Genomic DNA, 19,297 nt, shown 5'->3' on the forward strand with positions numbered 1-19,297 from the left:
ATGCATGAAGGCCATCTCGGCATCGAAAAGTGCAAAAGGAGGGCGAGAGACACGGTGTTCTGGCCCGGACTGAACAAAGACATTGAAACACTTATAAGTAAATGTGAAACATGCCAGAAACACAGGAAGAAGCAGAGCAAAGAGCCTATGGTGGTAGCTGAGGTGCCAACAGCACCATGGCACAAAGTAGGAATGGACTTGTTTCATCTCAGAGGTAAAGACTATTTAGTGGTAATGGATTACTACTCAAACTTCCCTGAGATGGCGCTACTAGCAAGCTCAACATCAACTTGTGTCATAACACATGCTAAATCTATCTTCGCCAGGCATGGCATCCCACACACCGTGGTGAGCGACAATGGCCCCTGCTTCAGCAGCAAAGAATGGCAGAAGTTTGCAGTGCAATATGATTTCAAGCATGTGACGTCAAGCCCACACTATGCACAGTCAAACGGGCAAGCTGAAAAAGGAGTTCACATTCTCAAGCAACTCCTAAAGAAAGCAGCAGACAGTGACTCGGATCCCTATCTGGCTTTATTGAGCTACAGAGCATCACCTCTTCAGTGCGGCCTGTCACCAGCTGAACTGCTGATGAAGAGGAAGCTACGAACAACTTTGCCGAGTCATCAAAACGACAAATTAAAGCAAAAGAATCACTCAAAGATTGAACATAAGCTACGACAACAGAAAATGATGCAAAAGTCATTCTATGACAGAACAACCAAGCATCTCCCTCCACTGACTACCAACAACACAGTCAGGATTGAGGATGCTGATGGATGGAGTACAAAAGCAACTGTCCTGCAAGAAGTTGCTCCACGATCGTACACGGTGAAAACTGATGATGGACAAATCCTCAGACGCAATCGTCGCAGTCTATTAAAGACTCCTCAAGGGACTGTTGGTGAGCTCAGTGTAACCTGTGGTGAATCTCAGGTAACTCCCACACCTGCTATGGACTGTAACACTGACTCTCACACACCTACTCCAAGCGAACCTGAGTTAAGAAGGTCCACAAGAGAAATCAGAAAGCCTGATAGACTGAACTTATAAACAAAGAAAATTCAATATGCATGTTAAAGATGTTGAACAAAATGTATATTGATTGATGTTGTGAATGTGTTCTAAATGGTCTAGTGTTGGCTTAGATATGAGTTATGCAATCTGATATAAACTGTTTATACTGCTTATGTGTTGCAGAGTTATGCTGAATGAGAAAGGGTTGGAATAACTGACACAGCTAATGTGATAATTCATGTTAATGCATTTTACCTTAGAAAAGGGGGGATGTTATGATTGGATGTTATTACATGTTTGACCGCTAGGCGGCAGTACTGGTTAGTAGTCAGCTTACCGTACCATATAACATAGTAGAGCAAGACTGCATGGAGCCACATGTATGTTGTTGAGAACGTGAGACATTAAACTAAGTTACTTGCTATCAACACGGCCTCATCCTTCAAACACGAACATGACACTCCTCAGTGACGCTGGCGGCTCAGAGACTTTTAGCTTGGTGATATTAGGCCTCGTCCTTCATCAGCAGCTGAGTAAAAGTCACCGTGGTTTTTGTCCTGTAATAATCGACGCTTCCATCTTTAAAGGAAGAGGAAGAAGTTTACAAGAATCACTGAGAAGAGTTTAAAACATCTACTGATTTAATCCATGAATGTGAAAACGTGAGTGAGAGACAGAGACAGAGACAGACATGTAGAGACTGAACTGTCTGTTCAACAGTGAGAAGGTTTCTGTGACAGGAGGAGACTCTGCTTCACTCAACACAGACTCACTGAGGAACCAAACCAGGACCAGGAGAGAGTAAACCCAAACCCAGGATAGAGAGGTTGAGTGAAGGTGGTGTTGAAGGTGTAGAGGTGGATCAGTCTGTTAGAGGAGACTCTGTAGAAGGACAGAGAGCCAGCAGGACAGTCCACATACACTGCTACTCTGTTAGAGACAGAGGAGGAGAAGGAGGAGGAGGAGGAGGAGGAGGAAGAGGAAGAGGAGGAGGAGGAGGAGGAGGAGGAGGAGGAGGAGGTGATATCTGTCTCTCTGTTATTGTGACAGACTCTGTAACCATCATCAGAGCACTCCAGACTCCAGGACTGATTGTTCCTTCCAAACCCACAGTCATCACTTTCTCCTTTCCTTCTGATTCCTCTGTAACTCACTGATATATAAACGTTTCCTCTCCACTCGACCTCCCAGTAGCAGCGACCAGTCAGACCAGTTGAACACAGCAGCTGAAGCCACAGGTCAAATCTGTCTGGATGATCAGGATATGACTGATGCTTCATCACATATGTTGCCTTCCTGTTGTTGTCAGACAGTTTGATCTTTGTGTTCACTGTGTTTGTGTCGATTGTGAGTGGACAGGAATCTGATGGAGAGAACAAGACACAGCTGCAGTTATTGATCATTGATCAGTTATTGACAGTTTGATGAAGACTCATGAGGTCAGTGATGTGACAGTGTGAAGATGGTTGAATGTGCTGCTCAAAGTCAAAACAGACTTACACTTCCTTGGACCTGGTGTCAAATATCGGACTCCAGCAGGCTGCACCCTGAAAGGAGGAGGGGGGTCAGAGCAGCACCTTCTCTGTCAGCATGCACACATGGACATTACATGGCTCTCACACACACACTGTTTTATCACTGTGTTCACATGGAGGCTGGTATGTCTGGATGAACACTGAGCACAGAGAAGAAGGAGCTGGAGTCTTTATCTAGTGATGATACAGAGCAGGAGGAGACCAGGAGGAAACACTTCATCATGTCTTTTCTCCATGTCATGTCACTGCAGTGTGAGACACACACTTTCACTCTCTGACTCTCAAGCTGCACAAACACACGTCACAGCAAAGAAGATGAAGACACAACAGGTGGAGCTGACCAGCCCAGATATCCCACAATGCACCAGGAAAGGCACAGGTGAAGACACGTTTGTTAGAGCTCAGTGAAACAGAGAGTTTAGTGAGAAACACTGAGTGTGAACACAACTTGTGTTTGTTTGAAGAAAACTCCCCAGGAAGCTGAAGAATGAGGCTGTGAGCAGGTTTCCACAGGAGCCACAGCCAAGGGCGTCAGTTTACTTTGAAAAGTGGTGGGGACAATGACCATATGCAACCCCCCCCCTTGGAAGCCTGGACCGTGGACCCGATGGGGCTGGACTCACGGGCATTTTGTTTTGTTTTTTTTAATTCTCACAGAATAGGAAAAACACAGAATATACAATATATGTCCAAAAGACTTTGTCCCGTCGTCACGACGTGAGTGAGGATCGGATGGTGGCTCATGTTTAGTGATGAGGAAACTGTCACTGTCAGCAGCTGCTCCAAACAGACACGTTACTAACTTTATCGTGAAGGGACAAATTAGATGTTGATTTCGTTAACAGTGACTTTGCACCCGAACAGGGGCGGGGTTATGGGATGGCTACTTGGGCTCAAGCCCCGGATGTTTTTGCCAAAGCCCCGAATGTTTTACAGTAGGGGCAAAAAAAATCTCAACGCGGTTTATGTCAGTCTCCCTCCGCTGACCGCACCAGTCTGAAGTGCAGCCTCACGGACGTCGGAACTGTTTATTGAGGGGGGGGGGGGGGGGGGTTATTGGGAGGGTTGGGGGAGAGATGCACACTTAGCAGTGATTATGTGATCTGAAGTTACTTTATAATAGCATACCGCATCATTACATCAAATAATGGCCGGTATTCAATCATTACACAAACAAAAAAAAGGCCGGCCCTAAATACAAGAAAAACAAACAAACAAAAAAAACACGTGTGGACGTCTGTGAAGACTGACGGGAGTGAAGCTGCCTCGTCCTCTGCTTCAGAGAGGGACAGCTTTCCACTGTGGGACCTGGGTCTCTGCTCTGTGTCCGGAGCATGGATATATTATAGATTCATGGACAAAGACGGACCGCAGCGCACGCTGTAAAAATGTGACTTGAATGGGATTGAAGCGATACAGCGTAATGGAGAAAGAGACCCAGGTCCGACAGCGCAGCAAGGAGAAAAGCACGTGAAGAAGATGAAGATGAGCTAATGAACGATGAGCTTGGTCGCTATGTGTAAAAATAAAAGGAGGGATTTAGAAATAGAGGCTTCCCTCAGATAAAAGCCTGCCTCCCATAGGCCGTCGTCCGCAGCCTACATCACACTGAGCTGTCAGATGCAGCCTGACTCCACTATGCCCGGCGCCAGGCTGCTGTATGGAGCCAGGCAGGCTGCATATCACATATGCATTATATGAGATACAGTAGTACTCACAAAAAGTTAGGGATGTTTGGCTTTTGGGTTAAATTTCAGAATGCACCTAAAATGCACTATAACCTTTACAGGTGAATTTAATTTAAGACCAGCCGTTACTCTGACACTCTGCCGTGGCTTTGCAGGCCATTCACTTGTGCAAACCCTCAAACTCCTTGGAGTGAACAGACTGCAATCAAAGAGAGCCATAAAGAACACGCTAGAGGCTGCAGAGAGGGCCTCTAGGTGGCTGTGGATCCGCAGGGGGGATCCGTGGAACAACGCGCCACTTGGACACAAGCTGAGGACTGATCACCCCTGGCTGGGTCGCCCAAGAGAGGGTGTATGAAGATCAAAGACCCGAAACACCCCATGACCCTGGGTTCTTCACTGATGACGTGTCCAAGTATCACCGGAAGGTGTATTCAACTCCTATCCTACCTGGCTTAGCCAGTGACCTTCAGGAAAGTCTGGATGACACCCACGAATAGAGTGGCGACTGCTGGAGAGACAGCGGACAGCTCGGAAAGACGGCAACCGGGGCAGGAAGGGCTAGCCCCCCAACCTGCAGCTCTCGAGAGGGAGCACCCAATCACCCAGCTACGAAGAACCCTGAAGAAAGATACCCCCAGATATGCCCGAGAGGGGGGGAGCATGAGCATCCCAATCGGACGGAATCACTGGTAATGACCCAAGCAAACAGACAACGGATTATGAATGCAGTCTGCATTTGCGGCAAGGTCTGCAAAAACCACAAAGGCCTGAAGATCCACCAAGCAAAGATGGCCTGCCTCAGGAGGAACCAAGTGGAGCAACGCTCAGGAATGGCAGCCGGCGCAACATTCCCTGTGGCGCCGACAGCAGAACCTGGTGAGATGGAGGAGGTACCAGGTCCGGAACCACCCCACAGTACCCAGAACCTCCAAGCAACACCGGTCCCCACCCCAAGCAGGAAATCGAAACAGCGGAGGGTGATGTGGCCTGCCGCAAACAACAAGGAGTGGCTAAAGCTGGACGAGGACGTTGATATGTGCCTGGAAACCATCGCAAAGGGCAGTGTCAATCAGAAACTCCAGACCATGTGCACCATCATAATGAACATGGGAGCAGAGCGGTTCGGTGTCGAAGAGCTAAAATCCTTGAGACGCCAGTTTAAGGCAGCTAAGGAAGAGGAGAGGACAGCCCTGTCAGAACTCACAAGCATCATAAGGAAGAGGCTCATCTCGCTGAGGAGGGCGGAATGGCACCGAAGGAAGGGCAAGGAAAGGGCTCGGAAACGTAGCGCTTTCATTAGGAATCCCTTCGGCTTCATTAAGAAACTTCTGGGCCAGAGACGAAGTGGCTACCTTACTTGCCCTGTTGAGGAGACCATCTCCACACCACCTTCAGCGACACCCTGAGAGACCACGAGCTGGCGCCGCCAGAACCTGCGACCCAATTCAACTGCACTGAACCCACCTTAACGGAAGTAAAAGAAGCTGTCAGAGCTGCAAGATCTAGCTCTGCTCCCGGCCCCAGCGGTGTACCCTACAAAGTTTATAAACAGTGTCCACGGCTCCTCGGACGTCTCTGGAAGATCCTGAAGGTGATTTGGCGGAGAGGGAAAGTCGCCGCCCAGTGGAGGTACGCAGAGGGGGATACCGAAAGAAGAGGACTCTTGCAACATCGAGCAGTTCCGGATCATCTCGCTGCTCAGCGTGGAGAGCAAGATTTTCTTCAAGATCGTGTCCCAACAGCTGACAGATTTCCTTTTGAAGAACACCTACCTTGACACCTCGGTCCAGAAGGGGGGAGTCCCAGGGGTACCTGGATGCCTGGAGCATACGGGAGTGGTGACGCAGCTGATCCGGGAGGCAAGGGAGAGCAAAGGAGACCTGGCAACTCTTTGGCTTGATTTAACCAACGCCTACGGTTCTATCCCACACAAGCTCGTCGAAACCGCACTGGCAAGACACCATGTTCCAGACAAGATCTGCAGCCTTATCATGGACTACTATGGCAACTTCAGCGCTCGAGTCTCCTCAGGTCAAGTAACATCTGCCTGGCAGCGCCTTGAGAAGGGCATAATCACCGGCTGCACAATCTCAGTGCCACTCATCTCACTGGCCATGAACATGATTGTCAAGTCCGCCGAGGTCGAATACAGAGGTGCCAAGTCAAGATCTGGAACACGGCAGCCCCCCATAAGAGCCTTTATGGACGACTTGACAGTCATGACAACATCTGTCCCAGGGTGCAGATGGCTCCTCCAGGGACTGGAACGGCTCATCCAATGGGCAAGGATGAGCTTTAAGCCCGCTAAGTCCAGGTCCCTGGTCCTGAAGAAAGGCAAAGTGACCGATCAGTTCCGCTTCGCCGTAGGAGGGATCAGAATTCCATCAGTGACCGGAAAACCTGTCAAAACGCTGGGTAAGATCTTCGACAGTTCCCTGAAGGACTCAGCAGCCATAAAACAGACCAAGTGCGACCTGGCAACCTGGCTCACCACCATCGACAAGTCTGGTCTCCCAGGAAAATTTAAAGCCTGGATCTACCAGCACGGAGTCTTGCCAAGGATACTCTGGCCCCTGCTGGTCTATGAGGTACCAACAACAACGGTAGAGGCACTCGAGAAGTCCATCAGCCAGTTTCTCAGGAGATGGCTGGGGCTTCCTCGGTCCTTGAGCAGCATCGCCTTGTATGGCCATTCCACCAAACTGCAGCTCCCTTTCAGTGGACTAACGGAGGAGTTCAAAGTCACTCGCTCCAGAGAGGCGATGATGTACAGGGACTCCGCAGACATCAAAGTCGCATCAGCAGGGATCCTTGTGAAGACCGGGAGAAAGTGGCAAGCTCAGGAGGCCATTACCAGAGCTGAGGCGCGACTGAGGCACAAGATGCTGGTGGGCTCTGTTGCAACGGGGCGGGCAGGTCTGGGTTGCTTTCCAAAGCCGCGTTACGAACAAGCCCGTGGAAAGGAGAAGCGTCAGCTGGTCCAGGATGAGATTCAAGCGGAGGAGGAGGAAGACCGATGCAGCAAGATGGTCGGCATGTCCAAGCAGGGGGCATGGACTCGGTGGGAGCATGCAGAATCCCGTAAGATCACTTGGGCAGAGCTGTGGAGAGCGGAGCCATTACGCATCAAGCACCACTGGTGCCATGACCAAGTTTTAAGATCTTTGGCAGATGCCACCTGCATGGCGATCCAGCACAGCAAGACCCAGGCTGCCCCAAAGCAGGCAATCTCCTTCATAAGACCAGGACAGAAGGCACACCAACACCAGCCCAGTTCTGCAGGGGGGTTCCTCACCACCGTTCACGACTGGCAGCTCCAAGTTGACCTCGGCAGACAGCTTAAGTTCCCAGACAACATCACAACCACTCGTCTCCGCCCAGATATGGTGTTAACATCGGAGTCCACCAAGCAAGTGGTTTTAATAGAACTGACTGTTCCCTGGGAGGACCGCATCGACGAGGCCAATGAGCGAAAGAGGGCCAAGTACGCCGAGCTCATCGCAGAGTGTCAGAGTAACGGCTGGAAAGCACGCTGTGAGCCAGTCGAGGTTGGGTGCCGTGGCTTCGCAGGCCATTCACTTGTGCGAACCCTCAAACTCCTTGGAGTGAACGGACTGCAATCAAAGAGAGCCATAAAGAACACACTAGAGGCTGCAGAGAGGGCCTCTAGGTGGCTGTGGATCCGCAGGGGGGATCCGTGGAACAACGCGCCACTTGGACACAAGCTGAGGACTGATCACCCCCGGCTGGGTCGCCCAGGAGAGGGTGTATGAAGATCAAAGACCCGAAACACCCCATGACCCTGGGTTCTTCACTGATGACGTGTCCAAGTATCACCGGAAGGTGTATTCAACTCCTAAGACACTGAAGACATCAGGAGGAGAAACTCCTGATCCCAGTAGTTCATCACTGTGACTGATGAAAGCTGCACAGCTCATGTTTGAAACACTCAGAGATTTTGGCTTCAGTATAAACTGTGTTGGGACGAGTCAGACTGTGACAGAGGACGTCAGTGGGGTGGGCGGAGCTTCACTGTGGCCTACACCACCTCTGGATATGGTCTCAGTGATCAGATCTGATGTTATCAATGCATCAATCACCTGAGACAGATGTTAATACCAGGTGTGATAGGACATGTTCCAGCTCCTCCTCCTCTATCAGACAGTGTGTGTGGCTGCAGCAGCCTCTCCATACCTGAGAGAGTCCAGTCTCCAGTCTGGATCCTCCAGTCCAGCAGACAGCAGCTTCTCTCCTGAGGCTCCTGGATGGTTGTAGCTCAGGTCCAGCTCTCTCAGATGGGAGGGGTTGGAGCTCAGAGCTGAGGCCAGAGAAGCACAGCCTTCCTCTGTGACCAGACATCCTGACAGACTGAACACACACAACAACACACAGGAAACCACTGTGAACACCTGCTGCTGTGTTCAAGTGGCATCAGATAAACAGCTGGATAGATCCTCACCTGAGAGTCTCCAGTCCACAGTGTGGACTCTCCAGTCCACCAGACAGCAACTTCACTCCTGAGTCCTGCAGGTTGTTGCTACTCAGGTCCAGGTGTCTCAGACTAGAGGACTGGGAGCTGAGGATTGAGGACAGAGCTTCACAGCTTCTCTCTGAGAGGTTACAGCCGTTCAGGCTGAAGAGATGATCATGAGGAATTAAAGAAGAAAGGGATTTATTTTCTGTCCTGTTGAAAAGACAGAAGTGTTTTTATACAATGATGAATAAATCCAACTATCTCTACACTTACAGAGCTTTGTTGGAGGCTTTGACCACTGGCAGCAGCCTCAGAAGAGCCTCCTCTGAAGCAGAGTATTTCCTCAAGTCAAACTTGTCCAGATCTTCTTCTGATGACAGTAAGATGAAGACCAGAGCCGACCATTGAGCAGGAGACAGTTTATCTGTGGAGAGACTTCCTGATCTCAGGGACTGTTGGATCTCTTCCACTAGAGAACGATCATTGAGTTCATTCAGACAGTGGAACAGGTTGATGCTTTTCTCTGCAGAGGGAGTCTCTTCTATCTTCTTCTTGATGTACTGAGCTGCTTTCTTACAGGACAGTGAGTCACTTCTTGTCTGAGTCATCAGACCTCGTAGGAGATTCTGATTGGTCTCCAGTGAAAGACCCAGGAGGAAGCGGAGGAACAAGTCCAGGTGTCCATTTGGACTCTGTAAGGCCTCGTCCACAGCGCTCTGGTAGAAAGGTGAAGATTTGTCTCCCAACACTTGAGACCACCAAGATGTTGTTTGTTGTTGTGACATCAGGTTGCGTCCAGAGTTGATGAAGGTCAGATGGACATGAAGAGCAGCCAGAAACTCCTGAACACTCAGATGGACGAAGCAGAACACCTTGTCCTGGTACAGGCCGCTCTCCTCTTTAAAGATCTGTGTGAACACTCCTGAGTACACTGAGGCTGCTCTGATATCGATCCCACACTCTGTCACGTCTGATTCATAGAAGATCAGGTTTCCTTTCTGCAGCTGCTCAAAAGCCAGTTTTCCCAGAGACTCAATCATCTTCCTGCTGTCTGAACTCCAGTGTGGATCTGTCTCAGCTCCTCCATCATACTTGACCTTCTTCAGTTTCAGATGAACCACCAGGAAGTGGATGTACATCTGAGTCAGGGTCTTGGGCAGCTCTCCTCCCTCTCTGGTCTTCAACAGCTCCTCCAGAACTGTAGCAGTGATCCAGCAGAAGACTGGGATGTGGCACATGATGTGGAGGCTTCGTGAGGTCTTGATGTGGGAGATGATCTCTCTGGCCTGCTCCTCATCTCTGAACCTCTTCCTGAAGTACTCCTCCTTCTGTGGGTCAGTGAACCCTCTGACCTCTGTCACCATGTCAACACACTGAGGAGGGATCTGATTGGCCGCTGCAGGTCGTGTGGTTATCCAGAGGTGAGCAGAAGGAAGCAGCTTCCCCCTGATGAGGTTGGTCAGCAGCACGTTGACTGAGGTGGACTCTGTCACATCAGTCAGGATCTCAGTGTTGTGGAAGTCCAGAGGAAGTCGACACTCGTCCAGACCGTCAAAGATGAAGACGACCTGGAACTGATCAAACCTGCAGATTCCTGCTTCTTTGGTTTCAGAGAAGAAGTGATGAACAAGTTCCACCAAGCTGAACTTTTTCTCTTTCAGCACATTCAGCTGTATGAAGGTGAAGGGAAATGTGAAGTGTATGTCCTGGTTGGCTTTGTCTTCAGCCCAGTCCAGAGTGAACTTCTGTGTTAAGACTGTTTTCCCAATGCCAGCCACTCCCTTTGTCATCACTGTTCTGATTGGTCGGTCTCTTCCAGGTGGGGCTTTAAAGATGTCTTCTTGTCTGATGGTTGTTTCTGGTCTGTGTGGTTTCCTGGACGCTGTTTCAATCTGTCTGACCTCATGTTCATCATTGACCTCTCCAGCCCCTCCCTCTGTGATGTAGAGCTCTGTGTAGATCTGGTTCAGAAGGGTTGGGTTTCCTGCTTTAGAGATCCCCTCAAACACACACTGGAACTTCTTCTTCAGGACAGATTTGAGTTTACGACGACAAACTTCAGCAAAATGTTCTGAATGAAAACACAAGAAATCAGACCCATAAGAAAATATAACATGATAATTCCTCTAAATAACGACTTTATGAACACGTTTCCCTCCATAAATTGATGTCAGTGAACGTCTCATTTGTCCATCATGTTGAATCTTTAGAGAAATCCTCTTACTGCTCTGCAGACGCTCAGCCAGCTCCTCCTGCTTCATCCTCCTCAGGAAGTTCACTGTGATCTTCACTAATGCCTCTCTGCTGCTCCTCCTCTGCTGTTCATCCTCACCATCCAACACCTCCTCATCCTCCCTCTGACTCCCTGAGCATTCTGGGTAATCTGGACTCAGAGCATTGTGGATCTTCTTCAGCTCGTTCTTGACAAAAGTGACCATGTTCTCCTCCAGCAGCTGGAACAGAAACTCTATGAGTGACAGCATCAAACTAAAACCTGACAGACTGACAATCCACTGGTGTCAAAGTGCAGCATGGAGATGATGGTGAACACAACAGATGTAACAGCAGCTGTTGGACATGTCCTCACCATAAATATGGAGTCCAGCTGTGTTTGATGCTGCTGGGCAGACTGACCACTGGGAACCTCTGAGCTCTCCTGGTCCACTCTGTGGAGGAATCAGTGTCAAGTCAACATCAGCACAGAGAGATAATACAAGATGGACTTTATATGTCCCCTGAGGACGTTCACAACAGACACAGACACTTTGGTTTCAGACCTGGTCCAACAACACATCATACAAACTGGTTCATTTCTACAATAACCTGAGTCTGACTGTCAGTTACAGCTTACATCTGATCAGCTGATCCACGTCCTCCTTTAAAGTCAATGAGTCCCTTCTTTGAGTCGTTGCTCTTTAAAGACAGACAGCTGGGTTCAGGAGAGTCTGGTCTCTGCTGCTGGATCCTGAAACAACAACACAACTCATGTTAAGTAGTTTAGATACATGGAACATGAATACAGAAAAGTTTTGCAGTTTTATGCAACCTGGCTGAATATTTGTCAGCTTTCTGCAGACCCTGGATGACGATAACAGATAATGTGTTATCTGCATTTCAGTGCCCCAATCACTCCCACTATATGGCTATATTCATAAACTCTTGAATGGACCTAAATATTGTCCAAAGTGACACCAGAGTTACATGGGTGAGTAAATGACCTTATTTTATGCCAGAAATAAGGTCCAGGTTATAAAAGACGTCACTTGTCCTTTAACATGTGGATGTTCAGGTAGGGACAATGTGTATCCGAGTTATCACTCTGATTTTATGGAGAATCATTGAAATTTGACTCCACAGGAAGAACGTTCAACAGAGACTCGAAAGCTTTGAAATCTAGTTTTGTCTTACATCTGATCAGCTGATCCACGTCCTCCTTTAAAGTTAATGCCTAAGCCCTTTGACATGTTGCTCTTTAAAGACAGACAGCTGGGTTCAGGAGAGTCTGGTCTCTGCTGCTGGATCCTGAAACAACAACACAACTGATAAATGTGCACGTTGGAGAAAAACTGATGAAAAATATCTTCAATTTTTTAACAAACACAACAACTGACTTTTAGAGAGAAAAGTCTTTCTGACAGTTTTAATTCTGACCTTTGACCTGTGGTCTGGCTCTTGGTTTTAGAGGGAGGGGCTCCCTCCTCTCTGTCCTCACACTGATCCATGCTGCTGAGCTCACATCCACATCAGCTCACACACACTTTGTAGCTTCACCTGCAGAGGAAACACACATCATTCATGTGCACAGCAGCTCACATGTCCATCATGTCTCCAGCTGCTCCTCCACTGATTGGCTCTTCTCCTCTGCTTCATATCAGTGTCAGCTGAATGCAGTCACACAGCAGTGAGGAAGAGGAAGCTGCCATCAGCTGCTGTACTTCTACTATCAGTCCACTAGATGGCGTCATGAAGCTGCAGATCTGAGTGGAGAGACTGGTGTTTTTGCTGCAGTTTATTTCTCCCACTGAACCCTAAATATTTAAAACATTACACAGTAGAAGAACTGTGACTCATGTTTCTATGTTGGACCAGACGGCTGCATTGTAGAGGGTAGGCACTAAGCAGCAGTAATGAGCTGCCTCATGGTTTTAGTATGATTATATTGCACAAGGTCACTGCTGTTTTGTTTTGTGCCCTGTTTTTGTCTAAAAGCATGTTGTGGCCAAAATAAAATACATTTCATTGCATTTTAAAAAAAGAGTTCCTATTAAACCATCCACGGAGAAAACAGGAAAAAGAGTAAGGGGCTGTAGGTGTTGACACGTTAGGCACCTTAGCTACGTGAAGCACTTGGAATGCAAAGTTTGTCCCGGTGTAGGTAGTAAACTTATTTCACCTCACAGCTTCATTATCACAACATTCAGTCATTTCACTCACTGGAAATTCAGAGAGAGAACAAGACTCTTCACTTATTGTCTCTGTCAATCCATTCATCGTCTGCTCCATCAAATTTCAGGAAACAAAGTTCGTCTCAGTCTGAGGCCACGTCTTGTTTTGTCCACAGCAACAATCAAAGAGACAAAAACATTCAGTTTACAGTCAAAGAAAACAAGGAATTCTTCAGTGTTTGAGGCTAAAAACTGAACATTTCTGCTTGAAAAATGTAAAACCGTTGCAGCTCTAAAAAAATTCTTCAGAACAATATTGATGATTTGTGTCCAATAATCAATAACCCAGAGTGTTTGCTGTGTGTAATCACAGACATGAATGGTGGGGACACAAAGACAGTGTTTTTAATCTACAACCTGCAGCTGGAAAGTGACCAGTAGCTTCACCTGTCAGGTACATGAGCTGCAGTACAAGCAGGAAGTAGCTCAACAAGGAAATACTCAAGGAAAGTACAAATACCTCACAACTGTACTGCACTAAATGTACTCAGTTACTGTGAAGAACCTGTTGCTGAACATTGATCAACACTGGAAAATCAATCATCAGTAAAGTCTCAGGAAAACCCTGATAACAACATAAGGTGTTCAGTATTGATCTGTGATAGGCAGTATTGGTATTGATTAGTGATACGCAGTATTGATCGATGATCAATCAATCAATCAGGCTTTATTTGTATGGCACTTTTCATGCCCACGACAGCTCAAAGTGCTTTACATGATAAAAACAAGGAACACAGGGGACACATATTGGGAGACACAGCCTACTACATACGCATTCACACAAGAATTTTAAAACACTGGAAGTTATGGAGAAAACGCCATCTAACAGTCTGTAATTAGTGATAGGCAGTTACAGCCCATATTGATCAGCGATCAAACATTTTAACTTTTACCTTACCTTAACAGCTGAAAAAGAACTGCCACGAAAGACGCTGGCTCAAACGTGAAAGTCAACTTTGAACAGGCAGTGGGGGGAGGGGAGGAGGTCACATGATCTGAGTGGAGAGACTGGTTCTCCCACTTTAAAATATTACACAGTAGAAGAACTGTGAAGTACAGACTCATTGTTCACTGCTGTTTTGTGTGCCCTGCTTTTGTCTGAAAGCATGTTGTGGGCAAAATCAAATCATTTTCATTGCATTAAAAAAAATTCCTATTAAACCATCCACGGAGAAAACATGAAAAAGAGTGGAGGGACTGCAGGTGTTCACATACAAGGCAACTTAGCTGCGTGAAACACTTTGAATATGAATTTGAAAGTGTGTCTCGGTGTAGGTAGTAAATGGTTTTGGTTATTTATTCTTTTATTATTATTATTATTAAGGGGAGGACTAAACGAGGCCGAATTAAGAATTTGGATTTGCGATAATGCTCCTTTAACGTCTTTTTTTTTTGTTATTCTGGTGTGGTGCGTCTCTTTGACCGCTTTGAAGTCGGATCTCGGAGTTTTGGGACTTTCTGAATTCCGAGTCATCTCGAACGCAGCATGAGAACGCGACGTCATTGTGTCACATCCTCGTTCGGGGCTACGTGCCGTGCGTCGCTGTCTCCGCCCACCGCGGGTGACGTAGGGACGAGGACCAATAGATCCATGACGAGGGCGGGGGCTGCTAACTCCACCGGGTGACAAGACGTTATGGTGCGTTCAAGGCAACCCGTAACTGGTGTTTTTCCGACCCGTGAAGTCGTACCAGTTCGATCTGGTACGAGTTCACGGGTCAGAAGTTACGAGTGGCCGTTATAGTGACTTTCACAGGTAAAACAGGTCGGAGAAACACGAGTGGGTTGCCTGGAACGCTACAAAGTCGTAAGTCGTGACTTGAAGCTGTAAAAAAAAGCCTGCCTGGAACGCAGCATTAGCCAAAACGACCGGATCGCTTACTTCTGCTTTAAGATCGTGGGTTTGATTCCCATGTTGACAGAGATGGCAAAACCGGCAGTAGCCCCGTGGGCCTTTCAAAATTTCCCCAGAGGAAATTTTCTAGTTTCTGATTGCTCTCCTGAAACATTTAAAATACACAAATACATAAACATTAGCACAGAGTCGTGTCCACATCCAGCTGCTGTTTATTCACTTACAGATTAAAACCTCCACTGACATTAGGGTATGTAACATAGAGCTGAAACTCTACTGACCTTATGGGATGTATCATAGAGCTGAACCTCTCAGCGCTAATGGTAAACCAAAACCTACAGACTGCTCCTTTAAAGGGACAACAAGGAGTTTCTCCTTCGGCAGAACGAAAAATTCCGCGTCTCATGTTAATGTGGATGAATCTCCGTTACCACTTGTTAATGGTCCATTTTAGATAAATCTATGGTTTTGTCTCTATGGTTATTTTGTTATTATTAGTGGTGGTGGAAATGCTGGGCGAGCCGACCAGCGTTTCTTTACTTTCGGTTTCGTGGCGAGTCATGAGAATAACGCCGCCGAATCTCCGTTTATGGTGGGAACTACGACGGTATGTGATCGTCTTCCAACCTCTGACTTTAATTCTTGATGAATGAAAACATGAGTCTGTCTTGCGCCGGTCAAAGAATTTCACGGTGCGGAGGCTCATAAATGTAGTGAGAAAACACTTCGCTTTTCCAAAACTCCTCATTGTCCCTTTAAACTCTTTAACTCTGAGGAAAAACAGACTCCAACACGTTTGTTAGATGAACATTTACAATCTGAACCACGTTAAAACACTCTCTACTGCTGTTACAGGTTAAATCTCAGAGCCAGAGGGTCCAGGTCTGAACCGGTCTGAACCGGTCCTGGTTCTGGTGGATCAGGATTCATGGTCTCCAGCGTGGTTTCAGCTACGGGAACGTATACCAGTCCAGAACCTCCCAGAACCTGGACCAGACTGAGACTGGGTCTGTGTCCTAACCCCCCTCCTCTCTCTCTAGTGACCAGTTGTTGTAGTGGTGTCTGAATGTTTAGTGATTATTAATGTTCACTATCTAGTGACTGAATCTATCCCATAATTCACCACCAAATGTAGTGAACATCCGATGGTCACTAACCGGAGCAAGATATCCCATCATGCATTGCAGTCACGGATCGCCGTTACCACAGCGGCCCAGAGCGACCGGTGTAGCTACCAAATAAATGCAGTAGTGACCGGTGTAGCTACCAAATAAATGCAGTAGTGACCGGTGTAGCTACCAGATAAATGAAGTAGTGACCGGTGTAGCTACCAAATAAATGCAGTAGTGACCGGTGTAGCTACCAAATAAATGCAGTAGTGACCGGTGTAGCTACCAAATAAATGCAGTAGTGACCGGTGTAGCTACCAAATAAATGAAGTAGTGACCGGTGTAGCTACCAAATAAATGAAGTAGTGACCGGTGTAGCTACCAAATAAATGCAGTAGTGCAGCAGCCTCAATAAATGTGTCCAGCTGCCAGAGTTGTCCGGTTGCAGCTTCCACAGACTCCCACAACAAACGTCGGAGCAAATTTCCTAACAAGCGTTATAAACTGACCACAGACTCTGGATAGCGAGGCTAATTTCTGTTAGCCCATCTAAGGTGTTTTACATTATATGTTAGCATTAAGCTAGCAGACTTTATGCTTAGTTGTGACACTGGCTGTGTGTGTTTTGAACTTTGTTTCGAACTATGTGGGTTTGATTGAACATCTTTGATGCTTAAATATTACCGCTTAATATATTGCTTTACTCCTCTTTTTATGTTGGTACCTATACACCCGTAGGTCTATGCTACACCGGCCGTTACCATGGTTGTATCCATGGTAACTACACCGGCCGTTACGATCATGGTCGAAATGTTTTAATCACGCAACGTAATACGTCAAAAGTGTTTTTTCATTTGACCAGTGAGTCATAGTCACTGTATTGAATTCACTATATAGTAAGTAGGGAGGAGGGAGGAGGGAGTGATTTCGGACACAACCTGGGTCTGTTTATGGACAGCAGCTACATCTCTACCAATATTTGAGGGACCTTAAAGGACAATTCCGGGCAAATTCAACTCAGGCTGTATTTTCCTAACATTTTAGGTCTAACAGAAGGAATCTGAAGATGTTCAGTTTATTTGCTCCTGTGTTGCGGTAGTTGTGTCTGTCCCCGCCGTGTGGGGCTGGCAGCACCGTCTGGCCACTCCAGGAGAGCCAGATCCTCCAGAGCAGCACGGGGGGCCGGGGGCTGGTCTCAGATCAGACCTTCACCAGCTTCCTGTCTGGACTCGTCCACATCAACAACGTCTGGATTCTGGTTCCAGTCCGAGTCCTGCAGCAGATCCAGTAAAACCCGGTCCCTGGTCTTCAGCAGCGGTGGTGGGGGGCGGAGCCATTCGGTAGTGCTTCATCATCATCATCATCATCATCCTCGTGGCTGTGCGTGGTCAGCAGCGAGGCTCTCTGCTCATCCATCCTCCTGGACTGAACCCTCTGGACCAGACTGAAGAAGTCATCCTCCTCTGGAACCGCTCCAAGTCCAGACTCATCCTCCGGATCGGGAAGAGAGCTCCGCTGGTCCTCCATCCGGTCTGACTGCAACAACACACAGAGAGAATAACAGAACGATAGAACAATAGGCAAGGCAAGGCAAGGCAATTTTATTTGTATAGCCCGTTTTTACAAACAGTTTGTCTCAAAGGGCTTTACATGGCATCGTAACAACATCGTAACAACATCCTCTGTCCTTAGACTTAATAGACAGACAGACAGACAGACAGACAGACAGACAGATAGACAGATAGATAGATAGATAGATAGATAGATAGATAGATAGATAGATAGATAGATAGATAGATAGATAGATAGATAGATAGATAGATAGATAGATCTACCTGGTAGTGTATCAGCATGTGGTAGAAGTCCAGACTGTCCAGCTCGGGGCAGCATTCCCCACACGGAGCAGCAGCTCCTGCATCTGGCAGCAGACTGAGACTGGCTCTCTGCTCCTCTAGTCTCTGGCCCTGACACTCCAGGATCAGGTCCCACAAGGCCTCCTTCTCCTCCGACTCCTCCTTCTCCTCCGGCTCCTCCGGCTCCTCCGACTGGCTGCTCCTGAGCTACAACAACAGGGATCAGTGAGGGTCGTTAGACAGTATTGATTCAGCCAACTCTCACTGACCATTAGACATTATTGTTGCTAACCCAGTGGTACCAGACTAGTTGGTTTGGATTGGCTCCAAATCTCTAAAGACAAATGTGAATGAGTGAGCAACAGCGATAAAAAGATAAATACATTTATAAATATCCTTTTTATATATTTTACCCCTCCTTGAACCGCCACCTTACCGTGGTGGAGGGGTTTGAGCACCCGAATGATCCTAGGAGCTATGTTGTCCGGGGCTTAATGCCCCTGGTAGGGTCTCCCAAGGCAAACAGGTCCTAGGTGACGGGTCAGACTAAGAGCGGTTCCAAGCCCCTATGAAAACAAAAACATCAAGGAAGTGTACGTCGCCCGGACTGGCGTTACCGGGGCCCCACCCTGGAGCCAGGCCTGGGGTCGGGGCTCGCAGGCGAGCGTCTGGTGGCCGGGTCTTGGCCCACGGGACCCGGCCGGGCGCAGCCCGAACGAGCGACGTGGGCCCGCCCTCCCGTAGGCCCACCACCCGCGGGAGGGTTCATAAGGGGCAGGTGCCATGTGATTTGGGTGGCAGCCGTGGGCGGGGGCCCCGGCGACCCAATCCCTGGACAACAACTCTGGCTGTAGGGACATGGAATGTCACCTCGCTGGGGGGGAAAGAGCCTGAGCTCGTGCGGGAGGCTGAGAGGTATCGACTAGAGATAGTCGGGCTCACCTCCACGCACAGCCTGGGCTCTGGAACCCAACTCCTTGAGAGAGGTTGGACTCTCTTCCACTCTGGAGTTGCCCATGGTGAGAGGCGGCGAGCTGGTGTGGGCTTGCTCATAGCTCCCCAGCTCAGCCGCCATGTGTTGGAGTTCTCCCCACTGAACGAGAGGGTCGCTTCCCTGCGCCTTCGGGTCGGGGATAGGTCTCTCACTGTCGTTTCGGCCTACGGGCCGAACGGCAGTGCAGAGTACCCGGCCTTCCTGGAGGCCCTGGGGGGGGTGCTGGAAAGTGCCCCAACTGGGGACTCCATCGTTCTGTTGGGGGACTTCAACGCTCACGTGGGCAGCGACAGTGTTACCTGGAGAGGTGTGATTGGGAGGAAC

General features: G+C 48.2%; 1 protein-coding gene across 1 annotated transcript in view; it reads right to left on the reverse strand.

Annotated features, from left to right (window-relative positions):
* The window catches only part of LOC310991316 (uncharacterized protein), a 126,176-nt gene extending 112,059 nt beyond the window's left edge, over positions 1-14,117 (reverse strand). Inside the window, exons 1-9 of the mRNA XM_083978972.1 lie at positions 14,061-14,117; positions 13,152-13,262; positions 12,369-12,488; positions 12,126-12,239; positions 11,569-11,682; positions 11,305-11,383; positions 10,942-11,170; positions 8,991-10,788; positions 8,703-8,876 (exon numbers count right to left, since the gene is read on the reverse strand). Coding sequence (XP_083835098.1) covers positions 8,703-8,876; positions 8,991-10,788; positions 10,942-11,170; positions 11,305-11,383; positions 11,569-11,682; positions 12,126-12,239; positions 12,369-12,439 — 2,579 coding nt within the window. The 5' untranslated portion in view covers positions 12,440-12,488; positions 13,152-13,262; positions 14,061-14,117. The remainder of the gene's footprint in view (positions 1-8,702; positions 8,877-8,990; positions 10,789-10,941; positions 11,171-11,304; positions 11,384-11,568; positions 11,683-12,125; positions 12,240-12,368; positions 12,489-13,151; positions 13,263-14,060) is intronic.
* Between the last annotated feature and the right edge of the window lie 5,180 nt (positions 14,118-19,297).

Source organism: Trachurus trachurus (assembly GCF_905171665.1).
Source record: "Trachurus trachurus genome assembly, chromosome: 9".
In the NCBI taxonomy this organism is placed as follows: domain Eukaryota; kingdom Metazoa; phylum Chordata; class Actinopteri; order Carangiformes; family Carangidae; genus Trachurus; species Trachurus trachurus.